A 22,838-nucleotide genomic window follows, 5' to 3' on the forward strand; every position below is an offset into this window, starting at 1 on the left:
AAAATTAAAGGAAACAAAGAAAGAAGAAAAAAACCCACCTCACTTGTTTTGTTTATAGTAAACTATCTCTGCTTAATGGCTAGGTTTCCCTCACAAGGCTTGGTCCCCTTTGCCTCATCTGGGAACTGGGGGTAGGCTGCTTTCCAAACTGTGTCAGGGGATGGGCATCTTAATCATGGACAGTCATTTATCTTTCCAAAAGTATAGAAACCCCTGTTAGATGTATTTCCCTAACAGTTAAATAAGTTGAGAAAGAAAGGAAATAACTGGTGACATCATATATGACTTAATATGGTTATTAACTGTGCAGGTGTTCTAAAGCTGTGAATCCAAACTGTAGTGGAATAATTCTACCATATGGCAGGGGCTTTTTTTTCAATTTTTATTCTTCCATATTTACCATGTTTTTTTTCCTCTATAAAAATGTATCTCTGTGCCATTTTGGTAATACCTCTTACTTAAAAAAAGAAAGGAAAAAAGATCCCTCAAACCTTGGCAAGTTTTGATATCAGTTTCCCTACTCATTTCTCCTGTACGCACGTGTAGTTTTGTTTCCTTCCTTACTGCTCCAGTTCTAGGCTTTCTCCAGCTGGCAGTTCTTCATCTGCTGTGCTTTCCATGAAGAAGGCAAATGTTCAGCTTGCTCTTTTCCACTATCTCCTGCACTCCTAAGGGGCTCACACCCAGTGCTTGCAGGCCTGTGTTGTAGGGCTCAGTATTGCTCTCCTGATGGGAAGTCTGGGAAGCACTAAATCATCTGGCCACATACTGCTTCCTTCAGCTTTCTCCCCAGCAGATCCGTGGGCTGAGTTTGCAGTAGGGTGTGATGGCTGCACGCAGCTTTAAAGCTTGGGAGTGGGGATGGGCTTTCTACCCCCACCCCCTCACCCGCACAGACATTTCCCTGCTCTCCAGCTGCTCTGGTTTCCATCTGTTACAGGGCCTTCTGGTGCGACTGTTTCCTCATCTGCTGAGCCGAGTGCAATGTTGAAGGACCAGACACTGTGCTGACCTGGGGAATTAAGGGGTTGTGGTTTTGGAGAAAACGGCTTGCACGCTTATTTTCCTTTTTTCTCAGAAACCTGGCATGCAACACATGCACATCTAATAGTCTGGAAAACTTTGTTAGGTGCATTTTCATTTCTTTGTAGCAAATTTGTTTGCTCATCTTAGTTGTGTATGTGATGTTGTTGACCTCTTTGACATGGCAGCTGCCTCCTGCCCTGGGAGGGTCACCGTGCTTCTATCTGCTGGGCTCAGAAATGTCCAGCAATGGTAAATGTTAACTTGCAGCACACAGACAAGAGAAATAGATGAAGCTTTATTTGTGAAGACAAAAATACACAACTAGTGAGAAGTAGCAGGGAGCCAAGGGAGGTGTTAAGAAACCTTGGAGTGGCCATCACTCTCTTGGCCCAGGAACTGGGGAACTTTACCCTGTGAGGTGTTTTGCTTTTGGCAGGCAGATGCCTGCTGCCCATCCTCAGGCTGCTATTTTAGGCTGCTCTTGTCTTTAGCACTTCCATTTTGCAGTCGCTTAGATTATGCCTTTCACAGATCGCTGGGCTGTTGCTCTCTCTTGAGTGATACTGGTGAGTTACCAACATCAGCAGAGAGAGTGTGGCAATGCAGGCCTGCACCTAACTGAGTATTTCTGTAAAGCAAAATAGATGGACAACAAAACGTCCGTTTTGTAAGTGAAGAATTGTAGCCACTTCTGACTTGCTGGTATGCAGAAACCCTACAAAACTTCAGTAATTATCCCTGTCGAAGTACATGAAACTGTCAGAGAAGAGTCCCTTGCTAATCAAGTTGTCCTGGTGGGTGAGCGTAACTTTCCTGACTACTGCATCATTATCTTTTTGAAAGTAGTTGTTCTTGGCTTTTAAAATCTGTTTGGACACCGTAAAATTGATTTGGATTTCAAAATTATATGTGTAAATGAGAAGTGTACCTAGCACTCACTTTAGTAATTGAACAAAGCTTTTATTTCCAGAACCTGACTACTGCTCAGTGTGTGGGAAAAGTGTGCTCTGACAACTTGGGCTGTTTCTTGAGGACTTATGTGATCTCACTGAAGGGTTTTAATATTAATTCATTGCTAGTGTTATGGTTATGTTTTGATGATAGTCACTTAGGAGATGGGTGTTAGGCAACCAGTTGGAAATTACTGTAAAGTGATTTTTTTTTTAAGTGGTTCAGACATTCAACTTGAAATCCCAGAGCACATTAAAAGTGCTAATTCTCATTCTCCTGAAAGCAAGGTTTCTATGTATTTTTCAAATTATCCCCCCTCTGCCCCCACATCCTGGCTAATACAGTATATATAACTTAACCACTGATTTCTAACTAGGGATCATGCATTTATTAGCTTGATGTTGGCAGAAACTGATACTGAAGAAATAAAATATTACAGAGTTGCTGATAGGAGCAACCATTTGCCTTTTGGGATAATAGATGTATTGCATTAACAGAAGTGTAATATACTTCTGGATGGTTTTCTGTGCAAGTGCAGCTGCCACACATTGTTCCATGCAGAGTGAGAAGAGAAGCTCCATGCTCATTTGTTGCCATCTTGAAAAACAAGGATCAGATGAAATGCTGACCAAGAAGGGGAGGACTTGGTGAAAAGGAGTGTTTTCATTGATTTGCACGACTCAGCCTCTCAGCTGTGCTCAGTCGTGAGCAATTACCATGTTAATAGTTTGGGAGTTCAGCTGAACAGTAAGAGTGTGTATGGAGAAGTCGGGGAAGAGGCTCTGCAATGTTTCGGCAAACATTTGGAAAGAAGCTTCCCCACCCTGTGTTCTGCACTTGGAGCATTACTAGGAAAGACACAAGATCAGGGTCAAGGGGAATCCAGGTTGTGATTTTTGAAGTTTGGGCACAACAAACAGTGAAGTGAGTGTCTACAGATGGTTTAAGGAGTCTGGTTATTTAATATGTCTAGCTACAAGGCTCTCAGATTAAGTAGCTACAATCTCATGCAGCAGAAATAGGAAATTAATTTAAATTGATGTTTCAGTAGTTATCTGGGTTTCAATTCACTCAAAACTGCATATGCTTAGGTCAGAAAACTAGGGGAAACTGGCTGGATGGTCTCTGGCTCCTGTGAAATGTGAAGTTTGTGAAAACTGTAAAAAGATTTCAGAGTGTTCTATAGCACCATTTAATTTGTATCCTTAAAAGGCAGAAAAATTTCTCTGGTGAAATAAGATGGACACTGCTTTTCCAACTAAGTATAAATGATTGGCCCATATTGCCATCACAGGTTTGAAATAGAGATGCTCCATAGATTTCTATCTTGTAGATGTTCCTTGCATCACTGCTTTGTTGATGTATACTTTCTCCTTGCCTCTCAAATGAAACTCTGGTTTAAACTTGTTTTAGTTGGCTCCAACTCTGCAGAAAAAGGCTTTTTTAGTGCTCTTCTGCACCTTACCGTAAATCTCCTCCAGCTTTAATGCTGTTACCTCACTCAGTGTTTTAGAAGGTGTGAGAGAGAGCTCGGTTTTGTCCTTGTTGTGAAGAAGACATAGGGCATAGGTGTGGGACATGAAAAATTAACTGTTGATCCTCAGGTAAAGTAGCATGTCATGGCCATAGCAACAATCTCAAATTCTCAGATTATCAACAAGGGCTATTTGTGGACCAGGCTGATACTGTGGAGCTGACTGAACTAAATTGAATTATATGTTTATTGCAGACAGAAAAAGTGATTTCACCTGTTTCTTCGTAGAGCATCTTGATATTGTGGAAAATGTAATAATCCTTCCTGTATGCGATGCTGTTTACAATCTTGATATCCCTAAAGAATAGGGGAATTTTTCCTTTTAAGCACACAGATGTTGAAGTGGTTTTGTTTGGGTTTTCTTGATGGTTTTTCTTTTTACCTAATGCTTCAATTACTGATTACTGAAAAGGTTATAAATACACAGTAATTCTTGTTTCGTAGCACGTTCCATTCATTCTAAAGAATCCATTTTATATGGAGGCGTCAGGAAGAGTTACTAGAATACATACATCATTTAGCATTTAGTGTTACTAACATCTAACCAGTGCACTTATAAATGCAGGTGCCTAAAAATGTAGGTATTAAATAATCAGAAAAATGTCTGATGCCATTTATGGTTTTGCATATAAGTATAGATACTTTTTTTTTGATAAGAGACTGTCAATATTGCCAAGTCTAAAGCTTACAGTTTGTTCAATAAAACCTTCACTTAGCCTGCCACTAGAAAGTTAATCTATAAGTAGCCACAAATTAAACACAAATACAGCCTTCCCCAGAGGAAAAAAAAGAAGACACACACAAAGAAGTCTTAATTTTAAATAAATATGTCTAATTTTTGGCAGCAACATCTTTTGAATATGATCACAGGGCAGCCTGTTGTGTAACCCAAGGCTGCTGTGAGAGGCATGGCTGACTAGTGAGGAGTGCGTATGAAAGGGAAGGTGGCAGCTGGCTTACCTGGATGCTCAGAAGAAGGCTGGAACTCTTGACAATCCTGATGAGCAAATCTGGTTGAAGCTGTTGCTATTGCTACTGCCTTGTAGACATCACAATGGAGCTGGCTCCAGTACTTTTTGCTTGACTCTTCACTTCTGGTTTTTGAGCTGTGCAGAATGTATTGAGTGCTGTGGGGATACGATAGGTGCAGTTGGTGTTGACATCCATTGCACTGGGAATTAAGACTTGGCTTTGAGGGAAATGGCAGGCAAAAGAGCCTCCTTAACAGTTCATAGAAAGACCAGGTGGTAGAAGATCAGTCTATTAAGTCTTCATTTATTTGTGAGTGGTAAGCACCGAAGTGTCTCAAATAGCATTTTCTTCCTGAACAATTCATCCCTGTCCAAGCTTGGCACACTGGTATACAGTGTCCAGAGGAGCCTGATTCTGATGACTGGCTGTTACTGAGGTGTGCTGTTTCATTGCTTGCTTTGCTTTGAAGCTGCAGTCTCACTTGAGGACATAACATGGACTTCTCTGAACTGATCTCTCTTGCTTCTATTTCAAGACTAAACTTTGAGATAACTGTTGCCTGAAGACACAGGTACAATGGATTTCAAGTGCTGAGCAGAATAGGAAAGGAAGAATCATGCTTTTATGTGTTTTAGATTTTTGGATGATGCTTTGTGGTCAAATATGGTAATTTAAAAGGTACTGTAAAATGTTGGTCAGGAAAGCTCATTGTGTAGTGACAGCAGGCAGTTCATCCTCCCTTTCAGGTAATTTTATGTACTTCTACTTTCATAACTAGTTTTATATAGTACATGTAATTGGAGGGACAAGGAGCTAGATTTTATTACTTTGCAGGCATAATTAATTAAACAGTTACCTGAGTCTCAGCTGTAGATCCAAATAATATTTGCTAATACAGTGTAAATCTTTAATCTGCCACTAATTCCTATGACTTCTAAATCAATTGATCTCTAGTAGAGCCTCATCCATGCTTTTTCCTCAGCTGTGCACTTTATTTTTGGGTTCAGGTGATCTAAGTCTATGCTACAATAATGCCATTTACTAATGCTTAAGTAAAACATAGTGTAATCTTTCAGTCTTTTGGTGGCTATCTTATTCTGGATGAGGCTTTTTTTTTTTTTTTTTTTTTTTTTTTTTTTTTTTTTTTTTTTTTTTTTTTTTTTGGTAGAGATAATGTAACTTTGGAAGTGTTTAGCACTGGAAATTCAGAGTTCTTTGTACCTGTTCTGATTGTCCTCACGACATAGTTGATAAGCAAAGGCATGCACTTTTAGCTATTAGAGTTTATTCACCTTTAACTAGCAGGTTTTCGACTCTTGATAGGAAAAAGATTTTCCTAGGAGTGTTTCTATATTGCACTGTTGCATAGATAATTCATTAGTCATTGTAGGTCTTGTTCTGAGAACTGGACTCTGAATAGTAGGTGAAATTGTCTAAACTTGGCTATTTACACAAATCTGTATGGTAGAAGTCTTCATATAGTAGTGGATTAAGAGTCCTCAAGTCTCCTGTTCTGGGATCCTTGCTACTTAAATGGGTTTGCTTGGGTTTTTTTAATGAGCAAATTTCCAGGTATTTACAAACACAAAAGAAATTGCTAGTCAAGCAAAGTTTGCAATCAAACTCTTCCAAAATTATCAAAATAAGCCTCCCTATTTCTTATGCTTGTAAAATAATACTCTAGTCTTTTAGGCAACCTGCCCACTCCTTTAATTTTCTTGCTTTTCCTACTTCAAAAAAAACCACAACAAAAGCAACAAAAACAAAAAAACCCACACAAAATAAAACAAAACACACAAAATCCCCCCTGACTCTCTACCCTAGATTTTATCCTCAAAGTTTTTTGTGAGTAGAAGTAAAATTTTGGGCTTATTGAAGGGAGGGCAATGTGGAAAGTTTTGTTTTGGGTTTGTTTATTTGGGTTTTAGGGGGCTTAAGAGTTTTTTAAAGTTTATTTTAACTGAAAAGGGTGTGGAAAGTTCTAATGCTCTGCAGATGTTGCAGTGAAATTGATAAGCTTAACAGGTAATTTAAATAGATTGTGAATCATGAAGAACAGTGAAGACAGTGCATTCTATTAGAAAAAATTAAGTTTAGTCCTGCTTTTCGAGAGAAGGTGGAGCATAGCATGAAGTGGAATTGCTTTCCAAGTTCAGTTCTAGATGAGTAAAAATTCTCTTTCACACCTAATCTGTGAATGCAGCACTGCTTTCATATGTCCATCATTTATCTCTGCCGAGCTTGTGAGGAACCAAAAGTAGCTCAAGAACTTTCCTGTTGGGTGTAAAAAAAAATGTGGTTGATGAATGTCAGCTGCTCCTGTTGGTTGCAGTAGTTTGAGTGTCTGTAACTCTGTGTTCTGTGTCAGCAGTTTGCACATCAAAAGACAGCTACTTCCAAGTTCTTCAAAATCTTGATGAGAAGGGAGTGAAATTGCATAGTTCTAGAATTTTACACGATAAATTTTTCCCTGGAAGGTTCTTTTTGTTCATTTGAACTTAACTATCCTGGAGTAATTTTAGAACTGCAAATCCATTAAGCAAGATGCTTGAAAACATCCCAGTTGCTTTTCTTCTGTGTGAAGGAAAAACTTCACAAAGGAACTTGATGTTCCATTAAAGTTTTGCACAAGAAAATTTGGTTGTCTTCCCTTTTAATCTGCTTTTTTGGAGGAAAAGCATTGAGCTCAGTCTTGCTTAGACAGAAGGGCCACACTGCACATGAGAAGTGACAAGGGTTGCACTCACTTGCCAGTCCCCAGTGCAATTTTTAAATTTCTGGCACTATTACTTATGCTGTCTAGGCATGCCTTTTCCATGTCTGAGTGAACTTGGGCTTACTCTTACATATCTTAGTCTTATACACTAGAAGCTGTTGAGAGTTCCACACTTTTCCCTTGGCATTGTCCATTGGGGAGAACAGCTTGGTACAGCTGTTTATGTTGTGGTTTGAGTAAAGTATTGATGATGACTGTGTTATGTTAAAAAACAAACCAACAGAAAACCCCCCAAAAAGTCAGACTTTATTTGTATGTGCAAGAGCATCCTTCCATTGCACTGACCAGGAATAAACTCCTTTTTTGGGCATATCCTTCTCCAAAAAAACAATAGAATGTTTGAGGTGCATATATTAATTATGTTAAACACCTCAAATTTAAGTAGCCCGATTAACAGTAGTTGTAGAAGATGACTTGAGTATCTGTCTTGTATCTCAGCTGTCCTCTGTATTCTATGGGACATTACTGGACCCACCCAATGGTCCAGGCACTAAATGAAGTTTTCTAAAATCTATTTACTCCATTTAGTATATTCTGTTTTGCAGTGTACTATCTGTCTTCACACTCTCCCTTCCCAAACTTTTTTTCTTTGTGGCCAATTTTAAGTAGGTGAAATAATTTAACTTTTCTTTTAAATTATCTATAGCATATGATAAAATACATAATTGGTTTGATGTTACAGGTCTTTCTTGTAACTAAGTTAAAATCTCTAAAAAAAAAAGAAGAAATTTTTAAATTTGTAAAATCCAATGTTTGGGTCTTGAGATGGTCTCCAAGGTCCCTTCCAACCCAAGCCAATCACTGTGTGATTTCATTTAAAATACATTAGGAAATGCTGATGTTATCTTCTTCTAAAAAAGACAATTTGTAATCTTTTCCTGGTGTAATATGTAATAATTTTTTTCTTTGCTGAAAGGGTCAAGACAGTGTGCTTAAGTGTATAAGGCAAAAGGGATCATCAATACTGGAAGTTGAGTGAGAGCTTAAGTTCAGATGTAGGACGATTCATCTTGCCACATGTAAAGAGTGTAAGGGAGAACTACCATTTTGTTCCGTGGTCCTGAAGTGTGTTCTCTTTAGTCGTGTGGGAACTGCCTTTTCCCTTTGGGTGCACGGGGTGTATTTATCTTCGCAGAAATGAGTGTGGATATGCGGTTCCTGTACGAGCGCAGACTGCGATCTACCGCTATTTATGAAGAACACATGTACAGGAAAATGACTCTTAAGTACAAGTCATAAATTGAAATGATTATAAAATATACGTGGACAAATATACCATGTGTGGTATCGGTAGACTGTAATTTCATCAAGTGGTTTTTCAGACTTCATAAACTATGAATGAAACATGATTGTATTGGCCTTGTAACAGGTAAAGTAAAACACAGGCTCTGGCTACTTTAAAGCGCTCATAATTCTATAGCTGGAAATAGCCTTTTGGGATACCATTAAATCTTAAAACCTGCCCCTGATTTAAAAAATACATTTCGGTGAAAATCACACGTTCAGAAAACTCTGGGAAACATTTGAGTCTTCACCTCATGAATTTTTACAGTTCCCAACTTTCTGGGTGTAAACACCCCGAGCCGCTTTCGGCGAGGGGAGCGGGGAAAGGCCCCGTGTTACTCAGAGCCCTGTTATAACCAATATAACCCCTCCGGTTATTGGTTATTTCGTTGTTTCCAGCGGGTTTATTCCGGCGTTGGTGGCTGGGCTTTGTTTACCCGGGCAGGGGCAGGGGCAGGCCGGGCCCAGCGCTCGGTGCGGCGGCCATGGCGCCCTGCCCTGCCCTGCCCTGCCCTGCCCGCCCTGCCCCGCGCAAATCCTCCCGCTCCCCGCCGCGACCTCTGCCCTTTTGTATCCTCTGACACTCCGCCTGTCTTTGTGCTCAAGTTTATCCCTGATGGATACGTTTGCCTCCCAATCGCATGTGCCGGGAGCCCGGCGGAGCGAGCAGATAAATTATTTTCAGCTGCAGGCCCGCGCTGGGGGAGGAGGGCCCCGGCCCAGCAGGACGGGCGCGGCCTCCCGCCCCCCGGGGATATGCGAGGGGATGGCTCTCGGGCCCCTCAGATCCTTTTTAAATGCAAAAGAATGTAGGAAATTGCCAGATCAGTTGGTTAATCAGTGACAACTGCAGTAGGTGCACAAAAAGCCCGGAGCCATCGGTTGCGCGGGGTGTTTTTTCAGCGCCCCAGCGGGGTCGCCGCTGGCCCCACCTCCTGAGCGCCCGGGCCGGTTTAGTGTCAGCCTGAGAGGGGAATGTAATTGCGAGGGGATTTCTGGGTGACTGATGGCGACAATATAAGTCTTCTCCCTGACACCACCGCCCCGCTGGCCCTGCCAGGGCTTTGTGCTCGCCTGGCCATTGCACAGCCGCGGTGAGCGCTCGGCTCAGTGTCCCCAGCCCAACAAAACAAGGCAGCCATGTAGCCCATGCGATTTTGTTTGTGTTTTTGTGGGATGTTGTTTTTTTTTCTTTTTTTTTTTTTTCCTTCTTTTTTTTCCTTCTTTTTTTTTTTTTTTAATTTTTTCTTTCTTTTTTCTTTTTTTTTTTTTTTTAATTTTTTTAATTTTTTTTTTTTTTAATATTGGCTATACTGCTGCCTTGTCATGGTCAAACTTCAATTAAAAGGCCACGTTAAGCATGTTACTGCTCCCCTTTATGGAGTTATTTGCAAGGTTAACACCTCTGTCAAATGTTTTGAAGAGTATTCTTGAAATATTTTTTTGCGACGGCAGTTGTTTCTCTTGCTTATCTGGGACTATTTTTAGATAAAGCACCTCACGTCTGTGTTTTAAACTTAGGTTGGGAGGGAGAGTGGTCCTGCAATGAAAAGGGCCTCTTAAAATTCCAGGTTACGTAACACTAAAACTGAAATATTTCTAGATTAGGTTTGTTCCCTCTTCTCCCACCTCATGCTTATAATGTACTTAAATGTAATTATTATTTTTTTAATGTTTATTCCTCTGGTTGTCTCATTAAAGGCCTCCAAGTACGTGCTCTAATAAATGGCTCTAAACTTTCTTCTTTTTCTTCTGATCAGGAAAAAGAAGATAAGCTGAGGCTTCTTTTGTAGTGTTATAGGTGCTGACTTAAAATTAGCAGTGTTCCCATGTTAGGGCAAAGAGTTTGCAGCCCAACTGTTCTGGCGAATGCCTTTGTGTGATGTAACAGTGAGGCTCACTGGGTTTGCATCAGAGTCCTCCCAAGTGACGCTGCTGTGGTCTCCTATCAGAGCTCCTGTGAACTTGAATGACGAAGGATATTGTTTCCGAATGTGTGGCACAGGCTGAACTCTGGGCTGGTCATTCCTGCATCAGCTGCTTGACAGTAGCAAGCTGCCAAATATTCGAAGGCTGTAGTGCCCTCAGTTGCCTCGGTGAAAGCCTGTTTTTGCCAACGTACATCATACATTAAGGAAATAAAATGCAGTCTAGCTTTTGCGGGACAATTTTATGAGAAATGTAGGATTTTGTGGATTTCTTGGCAAAAATTGTTACTGAATATCATTTATGGTATTTTAGCTGATTGCACATTGGCAAAACCTGTGACCTTTGAGGAAAGACACCTGAGGATTTCTTCCCCCCTCCCCCTTGCTTCTTATTTTAACTAGAGACATTGACAGCCTTTAAGTTGGTATTGCAAATTCTTCTAAGGATGTATTTCTGTGAAGAATTAACTGAATTTTACTAAGATAAAGGTGAAACTAAACTTTTCAGAAATGCTTAAGTCATATTTGCTGATGCTTCACACTAAGTCAGAATATTCCTGAAGTGCATCAGGTCATTCTTTTCATCTCTGCGAGTCCTGTCTTCCTTTCCTGGGACGAGGGGGAACGAGATTCCTGCCATCCTTTGATGTCTGAACTATACGGACTTAATTTTTAACACAGCTGTGCTGTGTGAAGTGAATAGTAGGAAAGCATTCTAAGTGAATCTTAAAAAAAAAAAAAGGTCTTCAGGCATTCAGGAAACAAAGTTTCTTTGGAAGCTGCAGTCAGAAATGATGTTGCAATCACTTTACAGGTCTGGTCTTATATTTTGGCTAATCTATATGCAGGAGGAACGTACCATGTGTGGCATCTGTGACAGCAGTGAAAAGTAAGCATTAAGCACGCAGGAGATGAGGCATGCTTCCCACGGACATGGTCAGGCACTTGCATAACTGTCCTGGCATCAGCAGTGCTGTGTGCTCAGTAGGTGAGGGAGGTGAAATGTAGAAGCCTCACCAGCCATCTTGCCCAATTTGAATGTCTTGTCGTGACTTTTTTTGATGTTGTCATGGTGTTACATGTGTTTATGAAGTTTTTGGTGAATGTTTTCCTTCAACTTTGTGAGTAAAATGAGAATGTGACTTTCATTGCTGTCATTTATGTCATGTCCTTCCATGCGGCAAATGCTTAAATTACTACCCCTAACAGCCAGCAGGAGCTTAGCAGTTTTGAAAAGCAGTTTAAATGTGCAATGTTTAAATGCAGATTTAGTACCCTAATGTTTAATCCTACATTTTGAGGCTCTGGTCTCAAAATGACCTTTGGCATGGTATTGTTTTTTAGCACGAGAGGTCTTTTTTTAAGCCTAGTTCTTCAAAATAGTACGGTACTTGTGGTGTTTATTGCATTGTATGTAAGGGCATACTTCCATTATGTGAGTAGCTGGTTTGTTTGTGTCTGTCAAGTACTTCAGAGTTTTGACAGAGGTATCAACTAATAGCTGTAAAAATATAACTCTGCATGACACATGTCATTTTGAGCGTGGAGCAGTCAGTATTAGTTGCCTTTTCACCTTCTGTTTATTCAGTTTTTTTGCTGCACAGCCAGGTGCTGCTGAATGTCTTCTATAGAAGGGTTGATAGCTGAATCAGGGAACCTGTTGATTTACAAAATGTTCTTTTGTTGGGCAGAATGTCAGGATGGTGTGGAGGGCATGGGCATGTGTGTGCTGCCCTTTCTGCTTCCTGGTCTTGACTGCCTGCCTCTGCTGCTTTGGGAGCAAAACTAATGAAATTCAGGTTTTTAGTGCCGGCAGCCCTAGATGAGTTATGTGTATTTAGCAGCCAGTTTAGTTCAACTTATAAAAGTGGGAAGCTGCCGAAGACAACTGAGTGCATGCAGCTTTGGAATATTAAGCTGTACAATGGTTAACTGCTACTTAAATTTGAGATCTAGCTGTTAAGGACTGGAATGTTGCAAACTGGAGTAAATGTAAGCTTTGTCTGTTGAGACAACAGGGTTGTTAAGCAATTGACTGTGTTCTGGTGGTTGGGATCGCACCACTGCTTTGAACAGAAATAGGCTGTCTAGGCAGACTTAACGAAATATATTCATTGACTCTTTAGGTCAGTCTTCTTGGAGCCATCTTTCATGCTCAGGAACAGAAAAGTGATAGAATTTTATAGCAGAACCTGTATAGCTTAAGATGGCAATAAAAAAAAATTCACTGTCGTTTCATACATTCATACTTTGTTTCAACTATCCACCTTTCTAAGGGTTCAGATACTCTTTGCTTTGTACCCAAGAAACAGTCGCTGCTTCTGTGTATGTTGGTTTTAAGTTGCAGGAATGGAGAGAAGATGTACCATCCTTTATTTTAGACTATTTAATAAAAAAAAATACTGTAAGCTGTAGTTAGTTAGTTAGTTTTGCTGCTAGTATGTCTGCATTTATGGGGAAGTGAACAGTGGTCTGAATGGGTATTTTAACTAAAATTATTGCTTGATACACGTTCTACTTTTATTTGTATGTTGACTTTCTTTTGTTTTGAAAGAAGCAGACATAGTTGCAACTTAAAATAAAGCAATGACTCTTGTGACTTGCTAAACTACCTAGATGTACACTGTTAGAACAGAAGGTTGAGAAGTTAGTAGGTAATTCCAGTATTGACTGTTTCCTTATCAAAACATTGGTTAATTTATTTTGATCAGGCTGTAGCTGCTACTGTCTTTCATGTTTCAACAGCTGCTGTTAGCCATATATCACATCAGAGGTGTGACTTTTATTGGGGAAAGTAGAATAAGGTTTGGCAAGAGCACAACTGACTGTTAAGGGCTGTGGTCATTAAATTTGAGGCTCGACTTAAATTTGAAGAAATACTCCTAAAATTTGAGACGTCTTCTTTACCGTGGCCATATACTATGTTTCGGACATAGTTAACTTAAACATCCAGAGCTCAAACATGAAGTTGATTCTTGTCCCAGTTAAAAATGCAAATCTAAAATCACATAATGGCAAACCGTGTTTTTACTCTTAATTTAGATGATGGATTTGTTTGTTTACAAACTGCATTGTAAATGTAAAGGTTACTTTGCTTTTGAAAGAGTGCTCAGGAAGCCAGGCCAGTAGTAGGTTCCCTAGCACACCTCCTGCATTGTAAGGGATAGTTCTTAGCCCAGAACTGCAAACTGGTATGGTGTGAGCTGAACAGAAATAATGTGTGTTTAGTAAAACAAAACCCTTAACCTATTTTAGTTTGGTTCTCTGGGTATAGTAGCATATCCAAGCTACTGTAAGCTGATGTTGACTGCTATCAGTGGCTGACTGGCCTGAATTTTATTGGAAGCTTGTCAGCTGAAAAACAGTAAACAAAGCAGATTCAAATGCATGCTTGATGCTTGTAACCTTGTTTCTGGAGAGAAGAAAGCTCTGTTAGCTTGTTATAAAGTTTCATTAGTGTTTCAGGAGAGTGGAGCCTGCTTGTCTTAAAAAATGGTTCTTTTAGCAGGCATGATTTATATAATAAAATGAGTGGAAATTCTTACATGTTCATAACTGTGTGGCTGTTCCTGTTTGTGATGGGTGAGATCTACTCGGCTCCAGTTTGATATTGCCCAGATTACATCAGTGGTTGTGAGTTAACAGTTGCTGTGTGCTCTGCTTTTTAGGATTTCCAGGCAAAGAGGCTGTTCTGTTAGATAGAGACCCTCAGTGCACACTGATGTCCAGCTTTAACAGCTGCCAATGGCAGTAAGCATCACTAGTTACAGTGCCAGAAGTCCTTGAGCAATCAGGATCTTCACCATGACTGGTCTGCTCTGGAGCAGTGTAATAGCAAAAGCTTCTTTTGGTGAAGGAGGTTCCTTCTCACCTTGTTGAAACTTCCTCTTGGTGTGCTCTAATAAACTGAATGAGGTGGTAAATATTACAGATGGCTTCTGCCTAATAATGGAAATGAAATAAAACCAAATAGATATTAGAGATATGAAGATGGCTCATAGGAGTTTACCTCCAAGTGATTTAGGAAGTGTTAATATCCCAGCCGAGCACTAAAGAGATTTAAGAGTGTGGTTTTAAAGGTGACATTCAAATGCTATTTTAAGAGGAGTGATAAATGCTTGTGCCTTTCCTCTTGCCCTCTGCTTCATACTGTAGAAGGTCCGCTTGACAGTGGCTACAAGAAGGGTAATGAATGTGCTGATATTTTCTCCCTAAAACTTGTCTGGGACAAATCACCTTCAGTCAGTCTGGTCTGGCATTTTGCATCCAAAGCAACTGAAAAGCATCTTTCCTTCACTTATGTGAAACATAAACTTGTAAATCTTCTTTTCTTTGGTTGCTGGTTAAGGGCAGTTAAGGGAATCTGCAAGTAGAGTTGCCACTGAATTACAACTAAGATACAGAAATAGTTTTACTTGCTAAGGGTATGAGCTCTCTTGATTATTGTTTTAAAGTTTATTTTGCATGTAAGACACAGTGTCTAAAATTATGTTTTTAAGAAGAAAAGACAGCAGTAGGCTACCTTTGTTCATAAAAAATGGGTCCAAACAAATCTTTAGAGTTCTTGTGGGAAGAGGATGGGGAACACATTTCAGAATAGATCAGTCTTCCCTGTGGAAAACCTGAATTAGAACTTTTCTGAATCTGCTCTGTTACTGTGTTGTTGCTTTTTGCTTTTTATTTCCCAAGTCCAAATGTGTGCCTTGTTAGGTTAGCTTTTTGTCAAGTCCTTTTGCCATTACTAATTCTCTTGAATGAGTATTCAAGTTCTGGAGACAACTAAACTTCAGTGTGGTTTTCCAAAGTGCTGTAGTTGCAGTAGTAGCATAATAAGCTGGAGATGAGTAATGAACTCCAATGATATTATTTTGTGTTGCCATCATAAAGGAAATTAGAATAAGGATTGAGAAATCCACCCTATCATATGATGAAGCATTTAAATTTGATTTTCTTACACAGACTGAGCACATAGTTTTGCTGAAATGAGAAGAAGCATTATGTCTTTCAGTTTACAAATTCATTAAAATAAGAAACTGTGCTAAAAAAAATTCCTAAAGGCTAAGTCTTGGAGTTTGGTCTGTATTTAGTGGGTCATCTCTGTACACATTTGAAAAATCTGTTGTGCCTATAACTAACTTTAGTTCATCATAGGACTTGGTGCTTCTGCTTGCTCATCTGATTACGCAGCTCAAGGGAATAAGGTTAAGGACATGCTGTTGGTAACTAGAACGTTTTCAGGGCTTTAGTTCAGCAGATGGGCTGCTCAGCTATATTCATACATCTGCCTACCTGCTGTGGCAGCTGCTGCTGCTGCGTGTTGTGTTCTTTTGTTCTGTTCCACCCAAGAAAGGAGCACTAGGAAGTCTAGTGAATGGATTAATTTAAGGTTAAGGCTAGTGTTTTGCTTGCTTCCTAACTCTCTATCATAATAATGCTTTGGATAAAGCTAATGAATCCTTCGTAATGTGAAATAGATTTTTAAGATGTATTTCAGGGGGCTGAAACTAGCTAGCAATTTAAAAAACAGTCAAGTATGTTTTCTTTATATTGCCTGATGTTATTTATTTCAATATCTTCTTCTTTGTCTCCCCTTCCCCTGCTTTTTCTAGGAGCAGTAACCAGACTTTGCCTGACACTGCGTGGTCCAAAAGAATTAAGGAAATATGGAATGACATGAAGGAGATTAGTTGAGGATTAAAGGCTTTGAGGACAAAACACCTCACCGAGGTGAAGCACAGACTAACATTCTGGTTGTAGCTCCAAGGAGCTGCGTGCTGAAAAAAGATGGCAGATCCAGGAATGATGAGTCTGTTTGGAGAAGATGGGAATATTTTCAGCGAAGGGTTGGAAGGTCTTGGAGAATGTGGATATCCTGAAAATACAGTGAATCCTATGGGTCAGCAAATGCCCATGGATCAAGGATTTCCCCCTTTACAGTCATCTCTTCATCATCCTCCTGCAAATCAAAACCAAGCCAAGTTGACCCATTTTGATCACTATAATCAGTACGAACAGCAGAAAATGCACCTGATGGATCAGCCGAACAGGATGATAAGCAATGCCCCTGGGAATGGTATCGCGTCTCCTCATTCGCAGTATCACAACCCTCCAGTTCCTCAGGTTCCTCACAGCAGCGGTGCTGGTGGTCAGATGGGAGTCTACCCCGGCATGCAGAACGAAAGACACGGGCAACCCTTTGTAGACAGTGGCTCCATGTGGGGGCCACGGGCAGTTCAAGTGCCAGACCAGATAAGAGCACCATACCAGCAGCAACAGCAGCAGCAGCAGCCGCAGCCGACGCAGCCGCCACAGGCACCCTCCGGACCCCCTGGGCAGGGCCATCCTCAGCACATGCAGCAGATGGGAAACTACATGGCTCGTGGTGATTTTTCAATGCAGCAGCACGGTCAGCCGCAGCAGCAGAGGATGAACCAGTTTTCTCAAGGCCAAGAAGGCCTCAATCAGGGAAACCCTTTCATTGCCACCTCAGGACCTGGCCACTTGTCTCATGTGCCCCAGCAGAATCCCAGTATGGCACCTTCTTTGCGACACTCAGTCCAGCAATTTCACCACCATCCCCCTACTGCTCTCCATGGGGAATCAGTAGCCCACAGTCCCAGATTCTCCCCTAATCCTCCCCAGCAGGGTGCTGTTAGGCCGCAAACACTTAATTTTAGTTCTCGGAGCCAGACGGTACCCTCACCTACTATAAACAACTCAGGGCAGTATTCTCGATATCCTTACAGTAACCTTAATCAGGGATTAGTTAATAATACAGGGATGAATCAGAATTTAGGCCTTACAAATAACACTCCAATGAATCAGTCTGTACCAAGATACCCAAATGCTGTCGGATTTCCATCAAACAGTGGTCAAGGACTAATGCACCAGCAGCCCATCCACCCTAGTGGCTCACTTAACCAAATGAACACGCAAACTATGCACCCTTCACAGCCTCAGGGAACTTATGCCTCTCCACCTCCCATGTCACCTATGAAAGCAATGAGTAATCCAGCAGGTACACCTCCTCCACAGGTTAGACCTGGTAGTGCTGGAATACCAATGGAAGTTGGCAGTTACCCAAATATACCCCATCCTCAGCCGTCACACCAGCCCCCTGGTGCCATGGGAATTGGACAAAGGAATATGGGCCCCAGAAACATGCAACAGAATCGTCCGTTTATGGGTATGTCTTCAACACCACGGGAGATGGGTGGGCACATGAGACCAAATGGTTGTCCAGGTGTTGGCCTTGCAGATCCACAAGCAATACAAGAGCGACTAATATCTGGCCAGCAGCTTCCTAGTCAACAGCAGTCTTTTCAACAGCAAATGCCAACCTGTCCTCCCATGCAGCCTCATCCAGGGATACACCATCAGTCTTCACCACCCCCACATCCTCATCATCAGCCTTGGGCACAGCTTCACCAGTCACCACAAAACACACCACAAAAAGTGCCTGTCCTTCAGGTAAGCTACTTCCAATTAGTAGAAAATGTTTTAAATGATTGTAAATGCCTTTCAGGATACACAAGAACTATGGTTTCAAAACAGTTGCCCCTGTTCTACTCCCTTGTTTGTTACTGGTTACGTGGCTTTTTCGGTATACAGAGGCTGAAGGTAAAATGAGGTTCAGGTATCTTTCTAATGTCCTTATGGTAATTTTTATATGATAGTGTTATGGATAGACCAAAATGTGATACAGCAACAGGACAAGCTGAATAAATACTATTTTTTTCATATTGGTTCCTTCGGGGAGAAGATGGAAAGCACATGTGAGAATTATAATTTAATTGTTAAATTTTTGTATTTGCGACTTGGAGAAAGAAGTGTGTGTTATAATGTGTTTGTTTTGGCCAAACCAGGGGCTTTTTTTTTTTTAATCCTAAGGGAATGTTCTGTGGTTTTAAATTAAAGCTGAAATTGTTACACATGAAAAGAATTTCTGGCGTGAACTTCTTTAGCACTAAGTAATGAGACTTAGAAGTGATGGGGAAGAAGTTTGTGCAAGGAGAGGACAACAATGTGAATCAGTCTGAAGTTAAATCTTTGTGGCTCAAATGAAATGTTAAATAGAATTCAAGTTTTATTTTACTGAGGCGCTGATCTGCCAGGTTTTGATGTCCATGTATTGCTTCCACGTCATTTTTCAATTAAAAGCTAAAAATGATAAAACATCTTGATCCTCTGTAGCTTAACAGGTTTGGTTACCTGCTAGTATGTTAAGGTTCAGCTGAAAAAGTGCTTTTTGGAATCTTCATTTGCCATTGTTTGCTTTTGACTTGGTCAGTTAGAATTCAAGAGGTTTTGGTACCGGATGAATTAGTGGTCAAGATATCAAAGGTTTATTTTATTTCTTTTCCAATCAGTCAGTAATTAATGCCAAGTCGCTCTGCCCATAAATATTTGGAGACAATTGTTGGAATGCAGTCGTAATGACACGATGCTACAATACGCTTAATAAATCATGAACACAGCTGTCCTGGGCCGTGTCCTGGGCCCGTGCGCAGAGCAGCTGCTCGGCCGTCCCCTGCACTGCTGCCTGCCGGCTGCTCCTGCTCGCTGCTCCCCGCCGCGAGAGCCGGCCCTGGCAATCACATGTATGCGCTGCGGAGAGGCAGCAGACAAGGAGTGCTGCATGGAGCAGCTCAGCAGCTGGGACAGCCTTCCACATTCCCCGGGCAAGAGAGGAGGAGGAGGGGAACCCTGGGGGGGAGATCAGGGGCTAAGCTGGGCAAGGGGAAAGTGCACTGTCTGAGAGAGGAGGAATCTCTCTTGAAGATCCAAGACTACCTTTCTCTTCCCTGCCTGCCTCAAAGTTGGTTGGAAATTTTATATGCCTGTGTTGGCCCTTCCTCTCTCTGCATCTCCACACACAGACCTTGTTTGGAGAACTTAAATTACAGTTCTTGTATGCAGGTGAAGTTGTGTGTTCTTGTCTGAGAGAGCAGCTCTTGCCAATGCCTTCTGTTTACCAACTGTGTGGGTAAGCAGGATGAAAAGGAGAGAATTCAAGACTAGGAAAAAGTGAAAATGAGTGGATATTTGGGGAGGGGGTAATGACAGCACAGAGAAATCGGTACAGAAAGGGTAGGAATGAGAAAAAGAAATACAAGACATGTTTTTTTACTCTCAAGATGAGAGCTGAAGCATCTAGCAGAAAAAACTTGAAAGAAAATTGTAGAAATGGTAACGTAAGACTTTTAAGACAATAAAGGAACAAAAACCAGTGTCACTAGGATCTTTCATAACCCGTGATGGTGAGGATGTGGGAGGAAATACTTGAGGTGGACTGTACCCTAAAGCAGTGGTGTTCTTCACCAGCATTAATTCCTCGTTTTCATCTGACCATCCAGTAAGCCTATTTTTGGCATTAAGAGGTGGTTTGGGAGAAGAAAGTTTACTTGTAAAATGCACAAGCTTGTTAAATGTTCTTGGGACATTTGTTTCCCTTTAATCAGTGAAGAGGTTAAACAGACAGCTGAAACCTTAAATGAGCTATGCAACCTATTACACAGTGCTGAACTGCAAATGAATAGCTTGAAGAAAGGTAAGTGCTAAACGAAATAATTAGAGGAAAACCACATGATAACTCCAGTTATTTGATTAAAATCAGTAATTCAGACAGTTGTAGCAAGCCAAGTAACTTCTCTGTTAGCTTATTTTGGTTAAGTTTTTATCTGGTAAAAGTCACTTTTAACGTACCTTCAGTTTAAGTAATTAGTTTGAGCCCTGACTGTAGTAATGAAACTCTTAACAGGCAGGCGTTTCCCCCTTGAAAACTGTTTGGATGAAATGAGTATTGTTCAAATCAACGAAAACTTAAACCCTCCCCACTCCCTGGGGAAAAATGCAGATGTGCGAAACCCCTGCTCTTACGCCTGAATACAGAGTTGGTAGCTCTCCTGTGTCATGGTTTTCCTTTTCATGTCAGTAGGCAGAAAACTGTTCAGTGAAAAGCAGTTATTTAAATGACTGGTTTGTTTTTATTTGTAAAAAATGAATCAATAAAATGAATATAGTCAGTGAAAATGGAAATCACTATGTAGTTTAAAATCAACAGAAGTCATCTTAGTAATTATTTTTCAGTGATTTGAAGCTAGCCTTATCATGGGAAGGCTGTAATACTTGTGGTTAACCAAATTACTGTTTTGTTTTTAGATATGTTGGAAGGAAAGTGAAGTTTTTTGCTTTTAAGTTGAACGAAATTGCTGTGTTGATTCCAAGGCTTGTTATTTCTTTTCTTGTGTGGAAAACTGCAAATTATTTTGGCTGTGAGATGAAGCTGGTGATTGACAATTCATCTGGTTTTGATTAATAGCTGAAAACTAGACATGGTTGTTAGGACCATGTTAGCAGCGAGTTGCTGGCTTCGGTGGAGTTTGATAGATCCATTAGAACCACTGCCATGTTGGGATGTCCAGTCTGTGTGCTTGGTTTGTCAGGCCCTCCTTTGAAACACTTTTCTCCAAAGGTTTTTGGAAGAGCCTGGTGGCCATGAGGTGGGAAGGCTGGCTCTGCTGTGGCAGAGCAATCCACCAAGGGGCAAAGCAGAGAGCAGGAGTAGCTTGCTTGTTTTCACAGTGGAGACATCTGTGTTGGGCTTGTGAGCTTGTGTTCTCCAAAATACCATAAATGATCTGGAGGAGAGTGAAAAGTCAGATGGCAAAATTTGCTGCTGCTGTTGATATACCCAAAGCAGAGCACCAAATGCAGATGTGGTGAAAAACTCAACAAGAATGAAATACAATAATTAGAAATATAATAGAAGAGTCAATTCCTTGGCCATTACGTTGTGTGAGTCAAGATATGGCCAGGAGAGATTTAGATTGGATATTAAGAAAATTCTCATCACAGAAGGGGTTATCAAGCATTGAAGCAGGCTGCCCAGGGAAGGTATAAAGTTGCCATCTGTGAAGGTATTTAAAAGATATATAGATGTGATACCTAGGGACATGTGGACATGCATAGGAACATGTTTTAGTGGTGGACCTGACAGTGCTGGGTTTACAGCTGGACTTGATGATCTTAAAGGTCATTTCCAACCTAAATGATTTTATGGTTCTGTGGTGCTTGGGCAGTGAAATAGCAGGCAAAAACTTCTTAGGAGCAGGTCTTGGTGTTATATGGCTGTCTGAAAATGAGCTATAACAGGTAAAGAAATCAATCAGTAGGAATTGTAATGAAGGTAGTAGAGAACAAAACAAAGATTATTACCTGTGTGTATGGTATGCTGGTGAGGCAAGTACTGTGAAGTTCTTTGTCCCTTCCTCAGGCCTCAGAAAATACAACAGGGCTTGAAAAAGCATGGGGTGGGGTGAGGGAGTGTTTTAGTGGGGGTAGGAAGGAGAGAGATTGAGAGTTCACTCTAAAATTGTGAGTGATACAGGTGCATGAAGAGGATGAATGTGAAGTAAGGGTCGTTTGTCACCTGTTTTTGTCTCCCTGAATTCTTTTTAGGTATTCAGCAAGCTGTCAAGTGGTGAGTTCAGAACTGCACATTATAAGATGCTGACCTCTGAGGTGTTGCCCAGAAAAATTCATCATCATTTGATAATATAAAGGCACCACATTTGGCTCAGCAGATCTGTGCCATACATAAGTGACTGAGAATTTGTTACTGGGTTGCATCTCCTGTGTGCATGTCTGGTTCTTGTCCTCTTCTGCACACTTTATCAGAGGTGATATCAGGTTAGACAGGCCTTTGGAGGCTAATGCTATGCAGTTGTTCTTACATATCATTATTTTCAGAGCATTTTATTAGTGATAGAGGAAGTGTAGGAGTTTTTTTTTTTGCCAAGAATAGGCTGTCCTGGGTGTGTTGTTACATACAACTTTTATTTACCCACAGCTACTGTGTGGGCTGAAGTTTCGAGTTGTGTTCATTAATCATGTTCCACAAATGCGAGCTACATTATTTATAGTCAAACACAGGAGTATTTAAATGACAAACAGGTATGGTATAGCCTCCATGCCTGACTAAATGGGAGAGCTCAACAATGGACACCAACAGTGTTGAAGGATTCTGGGTTGCAGTATCCAGGTTCTCGTGGAGAAGGAACTAATCTTGTATGTGTTACCGGTTCACTGCCAGGTTTATTCTGCTGGCCTTATTATCTGTGGGCATGTGACTTTGCTCTAAATCATAACTCATGGTTGTGTTTGGTATGAACACATTCTTTTGAAATTTCCTGCCCTCCCTTGCAGGGGAGGAGGCAGGGAAAGTCCTGCTGAGTCACCAGCTGGGTCACCCCGTTCACAGGCCCTTCCTGCAATTTCAAGCTCTGTGTTGCTGCCTCAGTTTAATTTATACTTGGATATACCTGAATGGAAAGGGACATTAATGAAAACTGTAATCAGCTGTATT

At 40.9% G+C, this 22,838-nt stretch overlaps 1 protein-coding gene across 1 annotated transcript in view; it reads left to right on the plus strand.

Annotated features, from left to right (window-relative positions):
- CHD7 (chromodomain helicase DNA binding protein 7) overlaps positions 1-22,838 on the plus strand; it is a 129,962-nt gene that overhangs the window by 23,585 nt on the left and 83,539 nt on the right. Inside the window, exon 2 of the mRNA XM_083884904.1 lies at positions 16,081-17,941. Within this exon, the coding sequence (XP_083741030.1) occupies positions 16,256-17,941 (1,686 nt within the window). The 5' untranslated portion in view covers positions 16,081-16,255. The remainder of the gene's footprint in view (positions 1-16,080; positions 17,942-22,838) is intronic.

The sequence above is a fragment of the Zosterops lateralis genome (assembly GCF_965231275.1).
Source record: "Zosterops lateralis genome assembly, chromosome: 1".
NCBI lineage: Eukaryota > Metazoa > Chordata > Aves > Passeriformes > Zosteropidae > Zosterops > Zosterops lateralis.